General features: G+C 42.2%; 1 protein-coding gene across 9 annotated transcripts in view; it reads left to right on the top strand.

Moving 5' to 3' along the window:
* The window catches only part of LOC120915384 (cyclin-dependent kinase 11B), a 97,332-nt gene extending 72,893 nt beyond the window's left edge, over positions 1-24,439 (top strand). For all 9 annotated transcript variants that reach the window (XM_040325826.1, XM_040325832.1, XM_040325834.1 and 6 more), the window contains 11 exons: positions 2,110-2,175; positions 8,477-8,658; positions 8,755-8,845; positions 10,083-10,204; positions 12,102-12,207; positions 13,247-13,368; positions 14,399-14,506; positions 15,960-16,076; positions 17,726-17,874; positions 19,796-19,985; positions 23,455-24,439. In XM_040325826.1, the coding sequence (XP_040181760.1) occupies positions 2,110-2,175; positions 8,477-8,658; positions 8,755-8,845; positions 10,083-10,204; positions 12,102-12,207; positions 13,247-13,368; positions 14,399-14,506; positions 15,960-16,076; positions 17,726-17,874; positions 19,796-19,985; positions 23,455-23,547 (1,346 nt within the window). In that variant the 3' untranslated portion in view covers positions 23,548-24,439. The remainder of the gene's footprint in view (positions 1-2,109; positions 2,176-8,476; positions 8,659-8,754; positions 8,846-10,082; positions 10,205-12,101; positions 12,208-13,246; positions 13,369-14,398; positions 14,507-15,959; positions 16,077-17,725; positions 17,875-19,795; positions 19,986-23,454) is intronic.
* Positions 24,440-25,058: the final 619 nt, after the last annotated feature.

Genomic DNA, 25,058 nt, shown 5'->3' with positions numbered 1-25,058 from the left:
TCACACAAGCTGCAAAGTTCAGGAATGTGAAATACACAGAATACAGGACTCAGGAGTGCATAATAAAACACAGGGCTCTGGAGTGTGTATTGCACAGTGCGTTACACTGGGTGCAGAAAAAAAATCAGTAATGTGCAGTATGTCCTATATAGTGCATTGCTCAAGAATATTTAATGTAACTCATCGTACAAAGTGCAGCATTCAGGAGTATTGTCCAGGGGCGATTAATATGTACCATACGACTGTAAGAGGTATGCAACGTATACAAGGAATATTACAAAATACTTACTGTTGCACTCTGCATGCTGTGCCATACATTACATACTCTTGCTCAAGGAACTCTGTACGCTTTGCTGCCCCCCAGTTCCTTTGTCCTCTCCAAACAAAAATACCCCCTCCCTTAGGTATCTCTTCCCCCCCCCCCCCTAAGTAACCATCAATTCACTTCAGCACACCTCTTTGCTTACCTCTTCACCCCCATTCACAGCTCGACTCTGTACTTTTGTCCACAGTTCACCTTGGCACCCCCAGCCACAACTCGCTTATTGTAACCCATCAACATCTCATCTCTGAACTACTCCATCCACAGGTTACATCCTCTGTCCCATGCTCACCTTTACACCCCCATCCACATGTTATCCCAATAGCTCTCACATCTGCACACCCCCTTTCTGGCTCTCACCCTCCTTCTCAGCTATCATCCCTGCACAAATCCCCCTTTCCCACCTCTCTCCCCCTGCACAAATCCCTCCTCACCCCCACAGCTCTCAGCTTTCCTACCTCTCGCAAATCCCCCCCAAAGCTTCCTTTATTTTTCCCCAATTGCCCCCTCCCCCCACAGCTCTCCTACCTTTTCACATATGGCCCCCACAGCCCTCTACCCTTTTCACAAATCCTCCTTCCACAGCCCTTTCTCAGCTCTTGCAGATTGCAGCCAGCTTTTTTTTTTTTTTTTTTCAAACACTACTGGTTCATTCAGCTCTGCCTGTTGGACTGCTTTCACACTGGGGCGGGCAGGTGTTGACGGTAAAATACTGCTAGATTTAGCGGTGCTATTCGGCCACTAGCAGGGCGCTTTTAACCTCTGCTAGCGGCCGAATAAAGGGTTTAATGTGCCCGTTTATCGCTGCTGCAGAGGTACTTCGGCAGCGGTATCCATTGGTTTTACCGTCCCAAAGATGCTGCTTGTAGGACATTTTTTAACGTCCTGCCAACGCAGCACCCCAGTGTGAAAGCACTCTGGCTTTCACACTGGGACTGCTGGGAAGGTGTTTTTTAGGTGCTTTACAGGCCCTATTTTTAGCCTAAAAGCACCTGAAAACCTCCCCAGTGTGAAAGGGGTCTCGGGAATGTAGCACAGAGCATCACTTGGCTCCGTGCTACACAGGCGGCAGGCAGGGAAAAAAGCCGTCTCTCGAAACGGCCTTTTAAAACAAAATGCGGATGGTTGCGGAGTCGGAACCCAGGGTACCGACCTGCAAATGTGGGACGTCGTTGGCTCTGGTTGCCAGCGCTACCACACAGAAGCTGGTGAAGGAAGTGAAAAAACATCCTATTACCAGCCTCTGTGTTAACTGACAAGTCGGAGAGGACAGGGGAGGCGGAACTCTGGCTGAAAAAAGCCCTGTTGATGACACTTAATTTTGTTTTTCATTTTAGACTTGAGTGCCTCAAGATTTTCCTTTCTTTAAAGGAATGCCGCAAGGTTGAGAAACACTGTGCTAGGCCAACCCTTGTCTTTTGGGAAACTGTGATGAGATTATGCCTGTTTTGTTGAGAGTCACACGTGAGAACCTGTGCTGGGAAAAATATAGAGAAATATGGAAACTGCCATATGTTGCTTCTGAAAATGCTAGTTGAGGAACTGTTATTATGATTCTCTGGTTTTAGTACTTTGAATCACTGAGGACAAACATGTAGATCAGGAGTTCTGACTTCACTGGATGTGCACGCAACTCAAGTGCACAGGACAGCAGCATGATTCGTTTTTTAATATGAGGTTAGCAATGCTAGGCCATGTATTTCTCTTGACATGGGTTTCTTTTAAGGCAAGCTAAGGTAGAAAAGAAAAAATAACTGAGACATGTACTTTGATGTATTTCATTGCAGAAGAGGTCAGTGAAGAGGAGATGAGTGATGAAGATGAAAGGGAAAATGGAAATCACATACTTCTTGGTAAGATATGTCTTGCAGTAAGTGACTCATTGTGCGATTGTTTGCAGCTCTAGGTCATTTAAAGCCGAGGTTACGCAAATTTTTTTAAAGCCAGTCGCTACAAATTCTGCAGCTGCTGACTATGAAATATGGACACTTACCTGTCCAGCACGCCCGCACAATCGCTCGTCCCTCGGCCGCATCCGCCACCGTCCTCGGTGAGGGAATCGGGTTCTCTACTGTGCGAGTAGTGCGGCGCGCAATCACTGGTCCCCGTTCTTTCCTGGGAACAGTGTGTTTCCCAGGAGACAGCGGGGGTGCGGGAAGGGGCACCCACATGAGCCTATTCCCGGAAGTGGGTGCAAATACCTTTCTTAGACAGGTATCTGCACCCCCCTCCCCCTGAAAGGTGCCAAATGTGACACCGGAGGGGGGGAGGGTCCCGAAAAGCGGAAGTTAAATTTTTGGGTGGAACTCCGCTTTATTAACCACTTCCCTCACGGTCAATAGTAAATTGATGTCTGGGAAGTGGTTGTGTAATGCTGACTGGACGTTCAGCAGGATAAAATGCCGGCGCACCGATCGGTGATGCGGGGTGTCAGTCTGACACCCTGCATCTCCGATCTCGTTAAAGAGCCTCCGGCGGAGGCTCTTTACCACGTGATCAGCCATGTCCAATCACGGCTGATCACGATGTACACAGGAAGAGCCGTTGATCGGATCTTCATCACTCGCGTCTGACAGACACGAGTAGAGGCGAGCCGATCAGCGGCTCTCCTGACGGGGGGGGGGGGGTTCGCGCAGCTCCCCCAGCTCCCCCTTGGATGCCCACACTGGACCACCAGGGAAGCGGCCAGGACACAAAAAAGCAATGATAGGCAACTATAAAAAAAATAGCACAATACATGCCAATCATTGCCCACAAATGGGCACTGACTGGCAACATGGGCACTGACTGAAGTGATGCCCAGCAATGCCATCAGTGCCACCTCTTGGTGCCCATCCATGCCCAGTGCCCACCAATCGGTACCCATCAGTGCCGCCTATGAGTGCCCATCAGTGCCGCATACCAACGTCGCCCATCAGTGCCCGTAATGTAAGAAAACATACTTATTTACAAAAATTAACAAACAAAAAAACTTAATTTTTTTTCTCCTAAATTTTCAGTCTTTTTTTAGTTGTTGCACAGAAAATAAAAATCGCAGAGGTGATCAAATACCACCAAAAGAAAGCTCTATTTGTGGGAACAAAATTATAAAAAAAAATTGGGTACAGTGTAGCATGACCGCGCAATTGTCATTCAAAGTACGACAGCGCTAAAAGCTGAAAATTGGCTTGGGCAGGAAGGTGCGCAAGTGCCTGGTATGGAAGTGGTTAAGGACGCAGAGACTTTCCCTTTGTATCTGCTTTTCCAACTATCTCTCTGTGGAGCCTAGTCGTTTGCTTCTCCCAAGCACTCATTAGCTTTGTACCCATTTGTTGTAGATTTTGTACAAAAGTGAACCTATCCCCTCCATGGATCCAGCCATGTCCTGACTTTAGAAGGTGCTTACTATTTTGGTAAAGGACTCGTCTGTCTTAACCGCTTGTCTACCAGTTCAGTCTTTTAATTTTTCACATGCGTGTTAAAATCAACATTTTTTTGCTAGTCAGTGTTAGTGTTACCCATGCCGGCAACCCTCCACTTTGGTGGTGAGGAGGATCTGTCCTGGGAGTGTTACCTGCTACCTTCAGTGGAATTGTGAGTAGAGCTCCCTCCCCTCGGCCGCGGCAGTGGGCTGCGGGTAATCCCTAGGGTACTTGGTTCTTGCAGGATGCCCTCCTCCCTTCCAGGTCTAGAGGGTCAGTCTCCATGCTTTCTTATTAGTGTCCTCCTGTAGTCCTGCAACGTTGCTTGCAGAATGGGAACGTCCGCATTGCCCCTCTGTGGTTCTGTACATTTTATTTTTTTGGGCATGCTATTGCTTTTGAGAAAACCCTTCTGAGCAATGGACCTCTCCTCCTCCTGTGGTGGATCGACCATTTTTATATTGAATCGGGCGACCGTGATTCCGAAGGATCTGGCAGGCCAAGAGGTGTAATCGGTATGTGTATATGACTCTGGCACTGCACCCAGGGTTAGCTGTGGCTCATGTGGTTTCAACACATCCTGCTTGGGCCACGCTGTTACGCCAGGGTCTGGGTAAAAAAATTGATGCCCCTGGTTTTCGCTAAAGGGGCAGACCAAGTGGTCCAGGGCTTCCAGCATGGGTGCTGCTTCTTTGGATGCAGCTTTGCTATTTGATTTCTCCGTCTAAGCCAGTGGTTCTCAACCTCAGTCCTCAAGTACCCCCAACAGGCCATTTTTTTCAGGTTTTCTTTACACAACTGCTTTAAATCAATATCAATGACATGCTATTGATAAGAGCTATTTAAGAGAAGTTCACAAAATATGGCCTGTTGGGGGTATTTGAGGACTGAGGTTTCGAACCACTGGTTTAAGCATGTGTGTGTCTGCCAACTAGGCACCTAAAATGGTCCTGACAGACTTGTTCTCCCAGGGAGAACATCTTTTTTGGACTACGTTGGATGACATCTTCAAGTTTTCCTTACTGTGGGCAGAGTGCACATCTCCCACAGTTTAGTAGGGCAGCGGTTCTCAACCTCAGTCCTCAAGTACCCCCAACGGGCCACGTTTTGGGAATTTCCCTTAGATAGAATATCTTTTGTCAATACCATGTTATTGATATTGATTTAAAGCAGCTGTGCAAAGTAACTGAAACCTGAAAACATAGCCCATTGGGGTTCCTTGAGGACTGAGGTTAAGAACCACTGTAGTAGGGGAATGAACCTCAGAGGCCTTCTGTCTCTACATACAAGAGACCTTTTTTCCTTCCTCTGGCTCAAAGGATCAAGTCCTCTGTGTGAGGTCTTGCCCCCCCCCCTTCTAGAGTAGGGGGTCAACTTCGCTGACCTGTGGACCCTTCCTTGCCTTGCTTCAACTAGGTCCACAAACTGTTTTGTCTGGCCGCTAGGGAAATTCTTTCATTCCAGTTTTCGCCTTTCCCTGTCTCGACTGCTGGCTCTTTACAGGGGTGGTGCATGATCTGTTAGTACAGCAAATTGTACCCCTGTTCTGGCCCCCGGGAGGTTTCTCTGGGATTTTACTCCAACCTGGTTTACGGTTCCAATGACAGAAGGCGTTTTCCCGTTCCTGGATTTTGAGGCCCAAGTTTGCCCTGAGAGGGTGCAGTTGTGCAAGATGGAATTCATCCATTCGGGGTGGTCTCCCTTCATCAGGGAAATTTCCTGTCTCCCATAAATGTCTAAGATGTGTACCTGCATGTTTCCATCTGTGCCAGGCACCAACGCCCTTTGCGGTTTTGTGTTAACTTTGCTGATCTTTGGACAGGCCCTGATCCTCCAGAAGTCCACACTTAATCTTTGTCTCAGGACGGACCAAGGTGTTGCTTTCGCTGGATAAGCTCCAGTCAATGATTCAGCTGCTGCTGTCCCACAGGCAGGTTTCACTGCGATATGCATACAGGTTCTGCGCCTCTTGGTATCCATCTTCGAAGAGATCTGGTATATGCAGTTCCAAGAGGTCTGCAGATGTAAATCCTCTCCAAGTGGGACACTTCTATACTGTCCTTGTGCCTGGCCCAGGGGGTCAGAACCTCTCTGGTCTGGTGCCTCTAGCTGGATAGCCTTTTTCTTCTGTGGCACTGGAAGGTGTTCACTGTGGCTACCAGCCTTTCTGGCTGTGCAGAAGTCCTAAGAGCAAAGTCGGCTCAAGGACACTGGAAGTGTCCTGGAGCCTCGGGCAATTTGAATGTGTCGAGCAGTGGACAGAGATTCCTCATGGGTGCCCAGTCAGGTGTGTACATTCCAGGCATGGTTACCTCGCAGGTTGATTATTCGAGTCATTAGGAGCTGGATTGATCTCCATACCTTGAAGTGTTTTGACAACTCTGTCTACAGTGTCTCGTTTCAACAGAAAAATGCCGTAGTTTGTGGCGAGCGCATGAGATCCTTTGGAGAATGCAACGGACACTCTGGTGGTGCCGTGGAACGATTCATTTTTTGATTTTGGCATCTTCTCCTCAGCACAGGATAGAGGCAGAAGGGTTTCTGGTTGTTTTCCGGATTTGCTTAGTCCACCCTGGTATGCCGGTGTGGTGCAGCAAGTAGCAGACACTCCTTGTCGGTCGCTTCTGAGGGTGGTTCCTCTGTCTCTGAGGCCGATCCTCCACCCTGCTTACTGTCTCTGGCTTGTCGGCTTGGCTATTGGAAGTTAGGTTCTGGAAGAAGGGGTTGTCGGATTTGGTTATTTCTGCCCTTCTGTAGAGTTATAACTTGTATCCCTTGAAAGATATGTCGCCAACCTTTGCAGGGTTCCCTCCACATGCTGTCTCTGTGGCTCAGATCTTTGCCTTTTCTCCAATGCCTTGTTAAGCACAAGCTTACCTTGACTACCATTAGAAGTCGGATTTCTGCCCTTGCAGTCCTGTTTCAAAGTTCTTTGGACACGTTCTCCTTGATTCTGAAAGGAGAGTATTTTATCTGGAAGACCTTAAAAAGTTGCCAACACCCCTGGTTTGAGTGAGAAAAAGGAGAAGTTCCCCCAGGATGGGGCTTTAACGGCAACAAAAATGAAGAGAGTATAGGGTATTATAAAATGTATTATATGAGAAGATTCCAAAAGAAAATGAAAAAAATTTTTTTTTGTATATATAAAGAACAACACAGTAGTTTAAAAACAAGGTTCATCAGTGGGTGGTTTTGTATATTCGCAGGGATGGGTTCAGGCCCCTGAACCCATCCCTGCGAATATACAAAACCACCCACTGATGAACCTTGTTTTTAAACTACTGTGTTGTTCTTTATATATACAAAAAAAAAAATTTTTTTCATTTTCTTTTGGAATCTTCTCATATAATAAATTTTATAATACCCTATACTCTCTTCATTTTTGTTGCCGTTAAAGCCCCATCCTGGGGGAACTTCTCCTTTTTTTCGTTCTCCTTGATTCTTACTTTTGCCTGCGTGGTTCTTCATGTGGCATCCCCAGTGTGTTCTCAGTTGCCACATTGGAAACTGCACTTGGTTTTTCAGTCCTCCAGAAACCTCTTTTTGTGAGCTTTCAGGGAATTCTCTTGCTCGTGCTCTTGGGAGGTTGCCTTTTTTGATGGCAATGTTGGAGCTAGCAGCCTTGTCCTGTACGTCCTCTTATTTGGTCTTGCACAGGGATATGCTGGGTGTCCTTCGTTCCTTCCAAAGGTGATACCCGATTTTCAGTTGAATGAGGGCATTATCCTACCTTGCCTGTGTCCACATCCTTTTCCACTTTTGGAGGTTGCTCTGCACTTCTTGGACATGGTCTGCTACAACTTCCTTCCAGAGATTGGATTCTATTTTTGTGCTTACGGTCGAGCCGGGCGGCCTCCACTGTAACCAGTTCTAGGTGGATTTGTAAGACTATGGTGGAGGCTTATGCCATTCAGGGTTGGCTCCCCACTCCCTGGTCACGGAACTCTGCCAGGGCAATTAGTGCCTCTTGGGGTTCTGACTTTGGGCATCTATTAAGTTTGCACAGCAGCCACCTGGTCATGTGTGCTTCCATGTAGCCACCATTTACGAGATGGATGTTTTTTTTTGAGTTTTCAGATGTTTTTTTTTTTAGCCACAAGGTTTTTGCAGGCTGGTGTTTGAGGTTCCTTTTTTCCCCTGTGGGGGGCTTATTTTGGGTGGTTGCCTGTTTTATCTCTTGGCTCCTCTGTTTTCCTACCCTTCAGTGAGGCGCTGCTTTGGGACATCCCAGTGGTCAAGAATGAATAAGAAATGTGTTCATCAATGAATGCAAGAGAAAACAGTCTATTTTTTTACTCCCATGTAAAATCCCTTTCTCTGAGTTCATTGACAGACACAGCATCCACCCCTCTTCTGGTCTTTTTTTTTTTTTCTAGTACTGCTTTCTGACAAACTGACTTTTTTATTAGAGAGAGGGGGCTTATACTAACTAGGACTGCCCATGGGCTGTGCTATGCTCTTTTTCTGCCTAAAGTCCTGCTCCTGTAAATGGCGCTATAAACCCAATTAACAAGAATAAATAGAAGCCGTGTTTGTCAATGGATTCAGAGAAAGGGATTTTATGGTGAGTAACAAAACAAAAAAAATGCAGTTTTTACACTTTATGTTCCACTTGGTTCTAGCTAAGAGGTGAACAAGCTCCAGCAATCCTAGTGTGTGGTACAGTGCTATCAAGTTTAAAATGTTGTTCTTCAAATTTTGAATTGATTCTTGCTGGTCATCCTATATAAAATGTATTTGTCATCTACTGTAGTGCCAGAATCCAGGTTTGACCATGACTCTGCTGGGAGTGAGGAAGATGAGGAGGAAGATGATCTCAAGGATGCGAGTCCCCATTCCAATGCCCAGACAGATGGTGACTATGTCCCTGATTCTCCAGTTATGTCTCCTGTAGAGCTGAAGCAAGAGCTTCCCAAATATCTTCCAGCACTACAGGTACTTGGCACAATGGCTCTGAATAGAATTAAGACTTGTTTCTGATACTGATGTTGTGTGGTGATGTAAATGCCTCTGCTTTAATTTCATTGGCAGGGCTGCCGAAGTGTGGAGGAGTTCCAGTGCCTAAATCGTATTGAAGAGGGAACTTATGGTGTTGTGTACAGAGCGAAGGACAAGAAAACAGGTGTGTGCATGCTGTACTGTCCACATATGATTGTTCAAGTCTTTCTTTTGCACATTGTAGCCATTGTGTTGTGTTTGCAATAATGAGATGAAGGAATTTCTTAGTATTCACCTAAAAGTGGCTTTTATGTATGTACTAGCTTTCTGTTCCATATTGCGAAATGCATCATTTTGAGATTTGTAGATTTTTCACATTTCTGTCGGCACACCACACGCCCGTATTCTCACTGGCTTTTGGTCACGCCAAGCTGGTTTTACATTCAAATACATTCTCATGTGGTGCCGTACACCCACATGAAGCTGTTCAACAGCAGATCGAAAGGAGGTCAACTTTAGGTCAAATGTACCAGTCCTTGCATTCTGATTGATCTTGGAAGTGTCCTAAACTAATGCTGTCAACACAGGCCCTTAGACTGACCATAGATGGGAAGGTATCTGGTTGTTTAAAGAACAGCTGGGGAGTTATCTTGCTGTTGTCTGGACTTTTCGAAAGTGCACAGCAGGAAAAGGGGTGTGCTGGTTTACATGAGTGTCCTGCAGGATTTTTATCTTATAGTAGGTCCAAAAGTAGGCAGATACGTTTTCTTCAGATATTTTCACATATATGTACTGTATTTGCTGGCGTATAAGGTGGCTGGGCACATAAGACGACCCCCTAATATTCCTTTAAAACTGTTGTTTTGTGCTCTACTCACCATATAAGACGACCCCCTTGTGTGGTAATACTGTTCAAAAACGAAGAGGCCTCAGCCCACCGGGTGCTCTGTAGAGCTGTATATATTTCAGTATGTGCGCCGCTCAGCCAATCCCGGCGGGCCATGCACTCTCTTGATGACTACAGAGCAGGCTACACAATGTAGAGGTTACTCCTATCCGAGCAGGCTTAGCAGGCTCTAGTCATCAACAGAGTGCTTCGCCCGCTGGTATTGGCTGAGCAGCGCATATACTGAATTACATACAGCTTTACAGATCACCCAGCGGGCTCATATCTATTGGGCAGCTGCTTCACTCTGCATATAAGACGACCCCCGGTTTTTAGCTGTGTAATTCCGGTGTAAAAGGTCATCTTATAAGCCGGAAAATACGGTATATACAATATCATGATAGATTTCACATTTTTGAAAATGGTGTTTTCGGGATTTGGCCAATAAAGAAAAGGGTGACATTCGATTTTGTCGTGATTTTAGTGTGCTTATGGTATGTTTTTCATAGGTGACATGTTCTGCCTCTATTTGTAGATGAAATTGTGGCTCTCAAGAGACTTAAAATGGAAAAGGAGAAGGAAGGGTTTCCTATAACCTCACTTCGTGAAATCAACACTATTTTGAAAGCCCAGCATGAGAACATTGTTCGGGTCAGGGTAAGCATTTAACTATCACTGCAGAATTAATTGGAATTATGATTAGAGGTTGATGTGTTAAGTTTGGTTTTACTTTCCGCATGTAAACTTTTGTATTGCCCCCCAACTATTTTCCTGCTTGTCTCTATCTAGCCACCTATCGCAAAGTTCAGAATTGCTGCAGTGATCGATCTATAGATGTATTCTAGTGATCAATCAGACACACATAGAAGCTGATTTATTTGAGAGTGTTTAAATAATAAATGATTCACTTCAATTATCCAATCATGAGAAAATAATTCACATGAAGGAAAACCGTGTGTATTGAGTGTGATATACTAGAGATCTTGAAAAAGTTTCTGCATTTTTTTAAATATATTTAGAAGAACCTGTGTGTGTATGTATGTGTATATGTATGTATGTATGTATGTATGTATATATATATATATATATATAATGTGTGTATATAGTAAAAAAAAAAAAAGATTTATTCAGTTCAGTGTGTATGATCTCTGTAAACTACTGTTAAATAGAGACAGCGATTAAAGGCACTTAAAGCTGCTGTCTATATAAATCAGTACATTTTTTTTTTTTTTTTTTTTTTTTTTAATCCTGATAGTTTTTATTGAAAACTGTATTTTTTTGTTTACAGCACAGAAACAAAGGTTTCAAATAAAGTAAGAGGAGTGCATAGTATCATATGGTGCAATAGGACAATATAGCACATAACTTGAAACTTCAAGTATCAGTCTCTCATAATATAGTGTAAATATTATACAACAGCAAGTGCAGTAAAAACAACCCAGCAGGTATGTCTGTAGGTGCAGAAGGCAGGCCATATGCAACTTTCTTTTCTTTCACCATTGGAAGTCAGTGTTGGCTTACTGAAAACTAGGTCCATGTACAGTATAGTATGTATTCAATACTTGGTCGGAGCTCCTTTTGCATGAATTACTAAATCAATGTGGCATGGCAGCAATCAGCCTGTGGCACTGCTGAGGTGTTATGGAAGCCCAGGTTACTTTGATAACGGCCTTCAGCTCGTCTGTATTGTTGGGTCTGGTGTCTCTCATCTTCCTCTTGACAATACCCCATAGATTCTTTATGGGGTTTAGGGCAGGCGAGTTGGCTGGCCAATCAAGCACAGTGATACCATGATCATTAAACCAGGTATTGGAAGTTTTGGCAGGGAAGCAAGTGCTCTATAATTTCCTGGTAGAGGGCTGTGTTGACCCTGGACTTGATAAAACACAGTGGACCAACACCAGCAGATGACATGGTTCCCCAAATCATCACGGACTGTGGAAAATGTTGCATTTCATTTTATGTTCAAAGCAACCTGCGCTTACATAACACCTCAGCAGTGCCACAGGCTGATTGCCTAAATGCCACGCCACATTGATACAGTAATTTGTGCAAAAGGAGCCCCAACCAAGCATTGAGTACATACTATACTGTACATGGACATACTTTTCAGTAAGCCAACATTTCAACATTAAAAATACTTATTTTTTTAAATTATTGGTCTTATGTACACATTTTTTGAGATGCAGTATTTTGGGTTTTAGCTAGCTGTAAGCAATAGTCCTCAAAATTAAAAGAAAATGCTTGAAATATATCACTCTGTGTAATGGATCGATATAATATGAGTGTCACTTTTTTAATTGTATTACTGAAATAAATTAACTCTGATATTCTAATATTATGAGCTGCACCTCTATTCCCTTGTGTGTTAATGTTTTTTTTTTTTTTTTTTAAAGCCCCCATTTCTGTAAGGATATGTGTACGTGGGGCGGCCATACATGCTTTGCTTTCTGTTTGCAGTGTTCTCCCACTCATTCTCAGTCTGTGTCTGATGACTTGTTATATTGTGCCATTTGTGTGTTTAGTGTATTTATACTTCTCTGTTCACTGGCAGGAAATTGTTGTTGGAAGTAACATGGACAAAATCTATATTGTAATGAACTATGTGGAACATGATTTGAAGAGCCTCATGGAGACCATGAAACAGCCTTTTCTACCAGGTAAATTGAGTGGTGTCCGTAAGAGTAGGTTGTGATGTTTTATGTTTACTGTTCCTGTGATCTAGGAGGCCTCAGGGATGGCTTACAAGGCTTGCCTAAAGACTTTACGCTAATGAAAACAAATTGCTATAACCCATGGCCACTTTTTCTTTGACGGCAACTATGCATAGTGGTGTGAGGTACCCCTGGATATTATTTAAAGGGTAACTCCACTTTCGCTGGGAAAAAAGTTGCAAATAAAAAGTCATTTTGTAATTGAATGTTAAAAATTACCTTTCCTTTTCAATCAGCAGCTCTGTAATTTTGGGTAAAATGCAATATGGCTACTTGGAGGTATTCTGTACACAGAATGTATCTCTACATCTTGACCCCCCGTCGCCTAGTTTAAATGCCCCTCAAACTTTTAGGCCATCGTCTCTCCCAGCCGAGCTGCACCCTCCCTGCTAAAAAAAAAAAAAAAAAAACGGTAACTAACTGAGATCCCTGATGTTTTCCTTAAGAGATACTAGAGAGATGCACTGTGCTATTACATTGGGCACTGGTCAACCCCCTTGTGATTATAACGTTGGGTAAGATTTTTTTTTTTATAAAATTAAAGTTTGATTTAAATAATTATTTTTATTTTTTTATTTTACCTATATTGTGTGTGCTTTTCTTTCATAGACAATAAGTTAAAAGTTGTCTACAAACTGGCCAGTAATTCTTGAGCATTGTTATGTAACCAGTTTCTTTGGCTTTTTTTATTTCAATCCAAACCTGGGGAGTCCATATGTTATCACTAAAGTGACTGCAAGACCATCCATTATAGGTTTTGGACACTGATAATTCTCAGAACTGAAAAAAAAAATTCTTACATTCCGATTTTTTGCACGGTTCATTGTAAGTTAGGTTTACGTTTGTTTTTTCCCTGTGAACCGACATCTGTTGGTAATTAGTTCAGATAAAGAAAGCTTTGTACCACTTGTGTATTTAGCTTGTGTGCTATGATGCTGTGAACGGTTACAGAGTGCTAGTTCTCATCCATTTACTCTCTCCACAGGTGAGGTGAAAACTCTAATGATCCAGCTGTTACGGGGAGTCCGCCATCTGCATGATAACTGGATTCTTCATAGGGATCTGAAGACCTCCAATTTGCTGCTCAGTCATGCTGGAATTTTAAAGGTACTTGGATGTTTAAGGTTATTTTTTTGCTGATCTCTGAGATAATACTGCTGCCAGCACTTGTTGCTGACTCTGTTAGGTGCAGGAACAAAACAAATCCCTGTGTACCTGTGACTGCATCCTCAGATGGACTTGTTCCAATTGTTTACTGTTTTTAGCAATTCCTGGACTCCACATGTAGAGAGCTCTGCTATACTAAGGAACATTGTAATGCGCCACACTCCATTCCTTTGTAGGTGCACGAACAAGCCCACTGAGGAGATGCAAGTTCATGTACACACTGTTTAACCACCTCATTGCTGCCATATAGTATATTTAAACAATAAAAAAGGTAGGTAGACGGACTTCATTTTCTGGATACTGCCTGCGATTGAGTTGTATAGTACAGATCACCAGCAAAATGCAGAGAGCCAATCAAAATGTCTCTGTGCCTTGTGATTGCAGTGAATACTAGCAATTGCAAATCTAAACATTGCAGTTTACATTTGAATGCCATCCTCTTCCTCTTACAATGGAGGAAGGAGGGGAGGTTGGTAGCTGCAGATGGTGGTGGGGAAAATGGAAAGTTAATAGATAATGGATTGTTTTTTTTTTTTTGCATTTTTCTAATCTTTTAATCCATCCTATTTGTACTCCCTCCCTGTTTGTGACCTGTGTATTAAAGTGATAATACAGGTAATTGTATTTTTTTTAAACAACAAACATATTATACTTGCCTGCTCTGTGTAGTGGCTTTGAACAGAGCAGCCCCAAGCCTCCTCTTCTCAGGTCCCCCACCAGCTCTCCTGGCCCCTTACTCCTGCCTAAAATGCATGAAGGTAAAAAAAAAAACCTTGAGCCTTTTCAAACACTCTTTTGTGTATACTGCCTTATATTATAAAGCAGTGAATATTATTAGATTGGCCTATAAAAATTTGGCATTTTGAAGTGGACAGTGTTTTTTTAATTGAGATTCACGCCATATTCATCACACATTTACCAAAGATTTGACCTGTTGTCTATATTGTTTAAGTAATGATTGTTCTTACAGGTTGGGGACTTTGGTTTGGCCCGTGAGTATGGTTCTCCTCTTAAACCTTACACCCCCATCGTAGTGACTCTATGGTACCGAGCCCCGGAGCTTTTACTTGGAACTAAGGTAAGTACATTAAACATGTTGGCATTTGACAGCACAACATGCCTTTGTTATTGTGGTGTTTAATTTATAAATTAATTGCATTTATTAAATTAATACATTTATGGTGTAGTGGACATATTAAGTTCTTTCTCCTGAACCGATTTATTAATCCATGTGTCCGCCCCTAATCTACATGCATTGTGCTAGACGCGTTGATTTACATTTTTTCTTTTTTGAAGCACATGATTAACCCCTGAGGCTCTAATTGGCTTAAACAAAGGGAGGACTTGGGACACAGAGCACTGCGCCCTGAGCCCACCCAGTTGCGTGACATTAGCAAATTAACTGTTACCTTTTAGCATAGATGGGTTAGTCTTTAGTGTGGAGGATCCTGGTGAGAGGAGTATGAAATCAAGAGGTTAAGTTTATATTGGGAAGGTTATTAGGGGTTAAGTTACAGAGAGGATTAGCGTTTAGGTTAGGGTGGAGCTTTAGAGCCCTTTCACACAAGCGTGTCCGTGTACGGGCACCGCTTTGCTCAGCGGGGATCGCGCCGTTGATTCCCGCTGAGCAGGACGATGACAGGCCTATGTCTGCACACTGTGCAGGGACCGACCTGTCAGAGCGCCGCTCTCCCATATGGGGGATCGGATGAAGATGGACCGTAGAGTCCACCTTCATCCGATCCGCCGGACGGATGGAAAATAAGGTTTCCATCCCTCACACTTTAGCGGATCAGAGCGGGTTGGATGTCAGCGGGCAGGTCGCCGCTGACATCAGTGGCTCCATAGACCTGCATGAAGTTGTCCATTCAGGGCCGCCTAAAAAAACTGACAGGCGGACCTGAACGGGGTCCGCCTGTGTGAAAGGGGCCTTATTCTCCGTGCAAAGAGCTGTTCTCCGCACCTTGTCGGGCAAATGTTATTTGCTTCGTTGGTGGGTCTCAATTCAGGCTATCTGTAACTCCATGAACCAGTGAACGATCTCGAACAAATGAAAGTGATGATAATGATTCATATGCTTCATTGAGAACATAAAAGACTGCAGATAAACCCTTAGGCTGCAGTTAAATTGGCAATGTATGACATTTAATACTTGTCCAATACAATTACAATATTAAGAGAAATTAAAGATATAATAAATATATATATATATATATATATATTTATTTTTTTTAATTTTTTTTATAACTTTTCTCAGCCTAGAATATAGAAAATGTGTTTTGTTAAAACAGTGTACCAAACAAAACAAGAGCTCCTACAAAATTTGGCTTGGGCATCTAGGCGGCAGTAAACTCTGGTCATAAGCGTTAATGGTGGGAAATTCATTAACTATTTTGGGGCCATAATAAACAAATTTGGCGCCTGCCTTCTAAATACCCCTTCTCAGAATCATGATGATTTATGTAGTACAATGCTTTTCAACATTACTGCTTTGATTTTGTTTTCTAATTCTCTACCTTTTTTTTCTCCAGGAGTACTCTACAGCAATAGACTTGTGGTCAGTAGGATGTATTTTTGGGGAGCTGCTGACCCAGAAACCTCTCTTCCCAGGCAAATCCGAGATTGACCAAATTAATAGGATATTTAAGGTAAAGTTTAAAGGATGGGTTCATGTTTGGATGCGACAAGTACCTCCCCCGATCCCCCCATGGGGGTTGCACGCACATAGCCTTATCATTCATCCACAGAGATTTGTGAATTAATAAACTAGTCCTGTATGCCACTGCGGCAGACCGCTTGTATTTCGTGCACTCGTAGTTCATTGACCCTTCCTCCAAATTTTAGCAGAAAACCTACACAGGCAGAAAGTTAGAGGATGTGTCTGCAGGAGCCTGACATTGCACCCGTGATCCCGCTGCTCTTAATTTTTTATTTTTTTCACTGTAAAAATATGTGCATTTATTACTTTCTCCTTTATAGGTGAACTTTATAGCCTTTAAACTGAAAGACGGTCACTGGCATTCATTTTAGTAAAAGGAAATTATTTTAGTTTGTGTGACAATCAAGTGCTGTAAGAACAAAGCGGGCACCTCAGTTCTGTTCTTAAGGCCCCTTTCACACAGGGATGACTCAGTTTTGATCTGCGGGGGATCTGTCCCCTGGTCCCCCTGCAGAGAAGGCAGATGAGAGATCTGTGTCTCTGCAGAGCAGACAAGGACAGAGTCTGCTGTGCTCTATGGGCAGTCAGGTGTAAATTGACTCCATGTACACCTGAATACCCTCCGATTCGGAGGAGCACAGATCCCCTTCCATTTTCTGTTGTCGGATCGGAGTTAGGTGGGTGTAAAACCTGCTGGTCATTAGGGGTGTATGGACCGTCTGATCAGGTCTGCCTGAAAAACTGACAGGCAGACCTGATAATAACACCCGTGTGAAAGGGGCCTTAATGGTAACACACCTAGTATTGTTGGGAATGTTTTGGTTCTCTTAAATGCACTCAATGATTGAGTCATTGGGATGAAAGCCTGTCCCGTCCCAATAGCCCAATGTGGTGAGTATCCCAGTTGATCCATAGTCTTAGGTTTAAAGCATATATTTAGTTTTGCAGTCAAATTTGAGAAGACCCCACTATATAAGAAAGGAAAATTGCATAATCTATGGCCAGTCTACGTCTGTCCTTAGTTACAGGATGAGCTCCCTCTCATTAAAATACAATGCAAGAAGCGAAGCTTCTAAACCTTTAACCCTTTGTTAGGATAGTGTTCAAATCTAGTTACAACTGATAATGAAGAACTACAGAACAGACAGGGTTAAAGTAATTGTAAATCTTCTGTTTTTTTTTTCATTAAATTAACAAAACATGTCGTACTTACCTGCTCTCTGCAATGGTTTTGCCCAGAGATTTTGCCCTCCTCTTCTCGGGTCCTCCCGCCGGCGCTTCTGGTTGGATGATCTGGTTGTTATTTTGTTTTAAAGTGTATTTTGGGAATACGTTTTGTAAGTGGCTTTCCAATGTGAGTAGGCAAATTACACAGTCCACTTAAGGCCTCTTTAACACTTGTGTGACTTGTCCTGTGACTTGGGACTGCAGTGTCGCATGACAAGTCGTACCCCATAATTTCCAATGAGTACTCTTCATATCTGTGTGACTTCAAAGTAGCCCCTGCACTGCTTTGGTTGACTTTGATGCGACCTGAGGTCCAAAGACCCCAAGATTCCCCAGGCATTTCTTCAAATTGCATGACTTTCAGGTCTTGTAAGTGGGAAAGGGACCTAAAACTTGTTTCTTTGGCTCCAGGATCTGGGAACACCTAGTGAAAAGATTTGGCCAGGTTACAATGAACTCCCTGCAATCAAGAAAATGACATTTGCAGATTACCCCTACAACAACCTACGGAAGAGATTTGGAGCTCTCCTCTCTGACCAAGGATTTGACCTCATGAACAAGTATGTCCAAAGTTTTATTTTTTATTTTATTTTTGTTTGTCTTAACCACGTGAACTCCAGAAGGTTTTACTCCCTTCCTGACCAGAGCTCTTTTTGCAATTTGGCACTGCACTGCTTTAAGTGGTAATTGCGCAATCATGCACTGTACCCAAATTAAAATTGTGTACTTTTTTGTTCCCCACAAATAGTGCTTTTTTTTGGTGGTATTTGATCACCACTGGCATTTCTATTTTTTAACTGCTAGTGCTAGCAGAGATCAGGCCTGACTCTAACGCTGTGGTTTTGTGTATCGAAAGTGACAGTGCTTCTACTGATACTGCACTTGTTTGGGTGGGCTGGGCTATGGTGCTAAATGCAGGTGCTGGCAGGTGTCGGGGCTGATCCTGCTAACGCCGCGTTTTTGGGAACCCTATACTATTGGGGATGCTAGTATAGTTCTGATCTGCTCAAAGATCTTTATCCGTTCAGACACTATACTAGTAATGGAGGTGTATAGTGTGTTAGTGTTACCGGCAATCAAAAGGTTAAAATCTGACATGGTCTGAGACACCAATACAGTGATACGTAAAAAATCTGTACACTGTACTTAATGAAACTGTGACAGGGACTAAAAGGGTTAACTGGGGAGACGATCAGGGGGTTAAATGTGCCTGTGTGCACTGGTGCCAGTGTAGTTTTTTTTTATTCACGGTAGATACACTCTCCTCTCACGCTGGAACTTGAAAAGAGCTCCAGGAGAGGAGATAGCTGTGCCTGTGTTTACATTACAATGGGCTGGATCTGATGACTTATCGGTTCTGAATCTAATCCGATCACCACGGGGACAGTGTGCGCGAGACTCCCCCCGACAACCTCCCTGTCAGCGGCTGGCGCGAATGGTACATGATTTTGTGCAGTCGTGCCGCCCTGTTACAGTATTTGTACGTGGGGTGGTCCAGAAGTGGTTAAAGTTGACCTGTACTGAAATCTTCATTTTTAAAGTAGGACTGATAATAAAAATATGGACTGCCATTGCTGACCACCTTCTGGAAATGCAAGTTGATTTGCCGTTTTGCTGACCCATTAACTTTAACACGTTCAGTCGCAACAGGGTCCGCATGACAGCCAGGTAACAAGAAATTTGAGGAGCTGAGTAATGGCAGCCTCTTCTCTGATAGATTCCATGTCAAACCTAATGCCGCGTACACACGATCATCTTTCAGTCATTAAAAACGATCGTGTGTGGGCTTCAGAGCATTTTTCGGGTTCTGAAAAACGGGCAAAATTTTTCGAACATGCTCTATTTTTTCACAACGTTTTTAACATTGTCGTTTTTCGGGTTGTAAAAAATGGTCGTGTGTGGGCTTTAACGACGTGAAAAATCCGCGCATGTTCAGAAGCAAGTTATGAGACGGGAGCTATCGTTCTGGTAAAACTACCGTTCGTAATGGAGTAAGCACATCCATCACGCTGTAACAGACAGAAAAGCGCAAATCGTGTTTTACTAACACAAAATCAGCTAAAGCAGCCCAAAGGGTGGCGTCATCCGAATGGAACTTCCCCTTTATAGTGCCGTCGTACGTGTTGTATGTCACCGCGCTTTGCTAGAGCATTTTTTTTTTCACGACAAGGCCGTTTTAATGATCAAGTTGAAAAAAACATCGTTTTTCTAGAGCCTGAAAACGTTTTTTTTTTTTTTACAACCCGAGAAATTATCGCGTGTACGCGGCATAAGCCTTTTTTTTTTTTTTGCACAGTTTCACTTGTTTTTTTTGGGGGGGTGATTTTAAAATAAAACACTAGATTGTATTTCATTATTTTTTGTCACTGCATAGTGCTGCTCAGTAATATTATTTGTATGTCAGTTTTGTTTTAGTGTCTGTAGCAAAGTTTGTTTTCTTTGTGAGCTGTTTTCCTACTTAATTGCTTTCTGTTCCTACAGGTTCCTGACTTACTGCCCAGCCAAGAGAATTAATTCAGAAGATGGGTTGAAGCATGAATATTTCCGAGAAACCCCCCTGCCAATCGATCCTTCCGTGTTCCCAACATGGCCAGCAAAAAGCGAACAGCAGAGGGTGAAACGCGGCACAAGTCCTCGTCCTCCTGAAGGAGGCCTGGGCTACAGCCAGTTGGTGGGTTCAGCTTGGAGTATTTTTTTTTCCAAATAATTTTTATTAGTTGTCTCAAAAAGAATGAACAGTATACAGATGAAGTTAGTTAAAGCAAATGCAAAGACTGGACAATGTGCAGCATATACGCAACAGTGGTGAGAAGGGGCAAACCTTCTGCGGAATTAGTGCAGTATATATTCCAACATTAATAACATTGCTAATAAGAAAGAACATAATAAACAGTATCTTAGGACTGATAGCACATGTAACTTTGCATAGATAGTTTGCAGAGCAAGAGAAAGGAGGAGGAAAAGAGGGGGAAAAGAAAGTAGGGGAGATGAGATCGAAGGTAGTAGGTTACCGCAATGGCTCATATATCGGCTCACGGCGAGTCTTCCCGGAGATGCCACCGCTCCCAGACCCTGTTGTGATCGTCCAGTCTGTCCCGTATTCTGGTTGTCATTTTCTCAAGTTCCACATCCTTGACCCTGGAGTATAGGGCATCATGGGATGGGGGCACATTTTTTTTTCCAATTAAGGTCAATTGGGCACCAATGTGTCTTGGCGGTTTCTTTTATGGTTTAGCTATTTTTGAGAGAGGCCAAACAGGAATAATTTTGGTGTCGGAGGTATTGGCACCTCAAAGAGGCAGATCAGTAATTGTTGTTGAACCCCAAAATGGAGGACATGATCAGTAAATGTGGAAGAGAGAGTACCTCTGTCTCTTTGGCAGCGTCAACATCAGTCAGAAGTGGAGGGGTACATTTTTATGGAGTACGTCCAGAGTCTGGAAACATGGTGATGGCAGTGTCCTGTGGGGCTGCATGAGTGCTGCTTGTGTTTTGGAGCTGAATTTCATTGATGGTATCATAAATTCACAGATTTATTGCTCTATATTGAGAGTAGATGCTACCATCACTCTGTGCCCTTGATTGTCGTGTACTTTTCCAACATGACAACAATCCAAAATACACATTTAATGCCACTGTTACACATTACTAAAGATAAGGGTGAAAGTGATTTACTTGCCAAGTGTCCTGATCTGAAGCCAATTTAACACCTATGGGGAATTATTTTTCTTTTTATATAAATAGTATTTATTGAAAAATGTTAGAGTTATACAAAGAACATAACAGAAGGTGATATGCATAGCATCCAAAATACAGCAGTACATCATATGAAAATCAGTTACTAGGTTAGATGTTTTTGGGCCAGATTGACCAACAGTCGTCAAACTTTTTACAATTCAGAGCATTAATAGCTAGCAGACGTTTGAATGTGTAATTCCTATGCACCGCCATTTTTACATCAGAAATATTTATATCTTTGTTGGACTTCCAATGTTTCAAAATCAGTGAGCGAGTTTCTAAAAGTATGTGGGTTACCACCGGTCTAGCGTTGTGTGGACCTATGGGGAATTCTAAAGAGACAAGTTGAGTATCTCTCTCCATCCAGATTCCAGGCTCTAAAAGAGGTCATTCTTGAATAGAAAATTATAGATGTTGCAATATGTCACCAACTTGTTCATTCCATGCCTAGATAACTTGGTGCTGTCCCTACAAATCATGGAGGTCATACTAAATACTAGATGTAGTCTTTGTGGGGTCTATTATTTTTTTTCATCAACTAATTTGAGTAAACCTGAAGATTTTGTAATGTAAGTTATATTAACCTTACTTTCATGTAATGAGCTTAACAAATGTTTTAGAAAACTCAGTTTTGTCAAAAAAAATTGAGGAAATTGTTCTTGTCTTTATTGAGAGATTACAATCTTACTTTTCAAAAGGTGTGTACTCCTTTATGCTGAGCACTGTAGGTGCCAAGTAGCTCCAGGCACATTGTAGCTCTCCTGGAGCTAAACCCTAGCCAACGGGATGTCTGCTAGTCCCCAGTTTACTGTATAACAATGAGCTATATGTGTGCATAACAGAACAAAGACGGCTCTGACTGCATCATTTTGCCAGAGAAAGGAAAAATAAAGGGTAAAACCATAATAACGCTACATACCCTCATTGGTTATAAACAGAGCCTAGGGTAGTACTTGTAGACCAAGAGGTTGATTTACTAAAGGCTTAAATAGACTGTTCACTTTGAAAGTGAAGTTGCAGTTTCCAAACAAATTTTCCTCACATCTTAGTGAATGAGGTGAGACTTTGCTGACTTTCATCATTCAATGATGTGCTAGCAAAATGCAGTATTTCCTTTTATTTTCCTTACACATTGGGTATTCTTTGCAATGTGGAATTGCACCACATTCACTAAGCTCTGGAAAAGGTTCCCATGCAAAGTGAACAGACTATTTGCCTTTTATGAATCAACTTCCCAGTCGCAAAGTAAAATTTTTACTTTTCGCAGACTCCTATGCTACATATTACGCCATAAGCCGTACCTTTTCAGTTTCTTTGTGTGATGCCACTTCTCTGTAACTGGTATATAAGCCAACGATTAGAGAGTGACTTCTACCTTTTGGGCCTTCTCTCTTGGGTATATTGTTATCCGACTGATCTTATTTAACAGAAGTCAATTTGAATACAAATATTTGATGTGAAAATGCAACATTCTGCTATTATGAAGGTCCTAACTATTTGAGCATTTTCTTGAATGGTAAGACCAGTAGGGGGCGCTGTGCAATTTCGTTTCTGATTTTGACACAAGTTGAAATATTTTGACAGACCCTAAGTAAGCCCATGTTTCCTTCTCCTTTTTTATATCCATTTATTTTGAACAAATAACTACTTTTGTCAGTCATATTAAAGCTTTTTTCATGCTGTAACTGAGGCATGTGTGCACACTGACAGTCTGGACCCACGGGTAATCAAATCCAGATGTTTAATCCAGAGGTTAATTTTCTCCAGGAAAAGTAAAGATAATTGGGATTCGCAAGTAAAACATTCTTGCAGCTTTATTCCCTTGTTACATCAGTGTTCGGCCTTGCCATTTACAAGTTTATTACAAGCTGACTAGAAGTTCACAGGCTGGTCAGAGTATAGTTATGAATGTATATCATAATATTTTTTTCTAATATTTTTTCTTTAAACGTTCCTCTTCTCATTCAAGAAAAAAGTTACAACATTAGGTGCAATAACATTTGACAACATGTACATGCATAATAGAGGGATTGTGAATAATTACACTAAGATTGCATATGATCTTGATAATCCATACATCATGACATGTAGATAGATCTAGAGGCTTTACAGCTGCCCCGATCACTTCTACTGTATAAGATGACGCTCGCAGCTGATATTGCATCTTGTTTACATTACTGCCCCACCTTAGTACTTCAGCAGTGACAGCACGCAGAATAAACAGCACTGCATTCATCTGTTAATGGACCACATTTATTGCTTTCACTGAGCAATATTTAGCCGGCGCCCAAAAAAGCCGATCACTCCTCATCTTCATACAAGGTCTCCCTTTACTCCAGTTTTATTCATTTTGTGTATGCTGTTCCCTTTTCCAGATTTTACTCTTTATTTTCTCTTTCCAGGGGGATGATGACCTGAAAGACACCGGCTTTCACCTGACCACCACCAACCAGGGAGCATCGGCTGCTGGTCCTGGCTTTAGCCTCAAATTTTGAACCTGTCAGTGAACAGAACTGTTTTTTTCTATAATGAAAGAGTTGTGGGCGGCAGTTAAACTTTTAGTACAAATGAACAATTTGCATACTGCACCTAACTCACAACAATGCAGACTGTTGCTTTCCAAAGCAGGAACATGAGACTTGAGCAAGGACTTGTAGTCTTATTTATTTTTCACACTTGTATATTTGTAGAATTAAAATGCAATTTTTAACGGTATAATCTGTTTTGCTGCTTACGTTTAACTTTGGATGTTATTTTCAAGTGTATGTGACCCGAGTCTGGTCATGCTTGTGTCCTTCTCTACCCTCTAAGCCCACTCGTTCTACATTTTCCAGTTCTAGTATGTAGCCTATTAAGGCTCCTTTCATATGGACTGTTTTGGCTCAGATGAGTCTGATGTCACAAAATGCCAAAACAGTTGCAATGTCCAACCTGCGGCCCAAGATGGCTATAAATGCAACCCAAACTTAAAAATGTTGGTGTTTTTTTTTTTTTTGGGGACATTTTTGTAAAAATGCATTTACACTAGGTGAGCTTATGCAACCGAAGAAAAATTTGACAGTGTTTCTTTACTGGACTTTTATATTTTTATCTTCCATTGGAAAAATATCCCACTCAACAATCACACCTTATACATGTCACCAGTTTTTGTCAGCACCTATATTTGTGAGCAGCTATTTTCAAGGATGAATTAACGAAAGGCAGAATTGGTACCAAAATATCTGAACACTTTGAGAATTGTTACTGCATTAATTGAATCAGGTATTGATGAGTTCGCTTATCAAAAGAAAGCACTGTCAAATATCGCCCTAGTTGTATGTGGCCCTCTTTTATTTTTATAATAAAAAATATTACAAAAAAAAAGTTTTATTACTCGGGTACATGATTTATATTTGTGATTGTTAACTTGTGATCTGTTTTTTATGTTTTTACGTATTTTATGTGTGGCCACAGATAATTCCTCTTCTTCCAATGTGGTCCAGGTAGGTCTAAAGGTTTGAGGCTTGTGATCTAAAGTACTAGTAGTATATTGTAATGAAATATTCAGTTGCAATTGGCATGTGTATCTGGTCAGCGGTAGTGGTTATGCTTAAGGTGTATTGCTAGACAACTATTTTTCTTCTTTTTTTTTTTAAGCTTTGGATGGAGTGTGGGAGTGTTAGAACCCATATCATGTAATGCCATTTTTTTATGCTGGAAACAGCTTTGCCAATTTTTAGACCCCTGCCATATTTTTATGCTGTCTGTTAATGCTAGGGTAATTCACCTTTGTGGTCTGTCCTGGTTACCCCTCGTCACTTGAAAAGAAAGTGATGGTTAATCTAAAACTCTACAGCTGTCACTGCAACACAAGTTGAAGAGAAGTCTTCCAACAGGAGCACCTGCTCAGGTAATGTGTGTGGGGATTTCCTCCCACTTCCTGCTGTGTTTCTCTGTAACAGTAAGTTAAGGGTCAGTGGTTCACAGACTGCAAAAATAAAATGAATAGGACTTTTAACCATTTTCT

Source organism: Rana temporaria, chromosome 10, assembly GCF_905171775.1.
Source record: "Rana temporaria chromosome 10, aRanTem1.1, whole genome shotgun sequence".
NCBI lineage: Eukaryota > Metazoa > Chordata > Amphibia > Anura > Ranidae > Rana > Rana temporaria.
The sequence above is the reverse complement of the archived record's forward strand: the minus strand, read 5'-3'. Positions and strand labels throughout refer to the sequence as shown.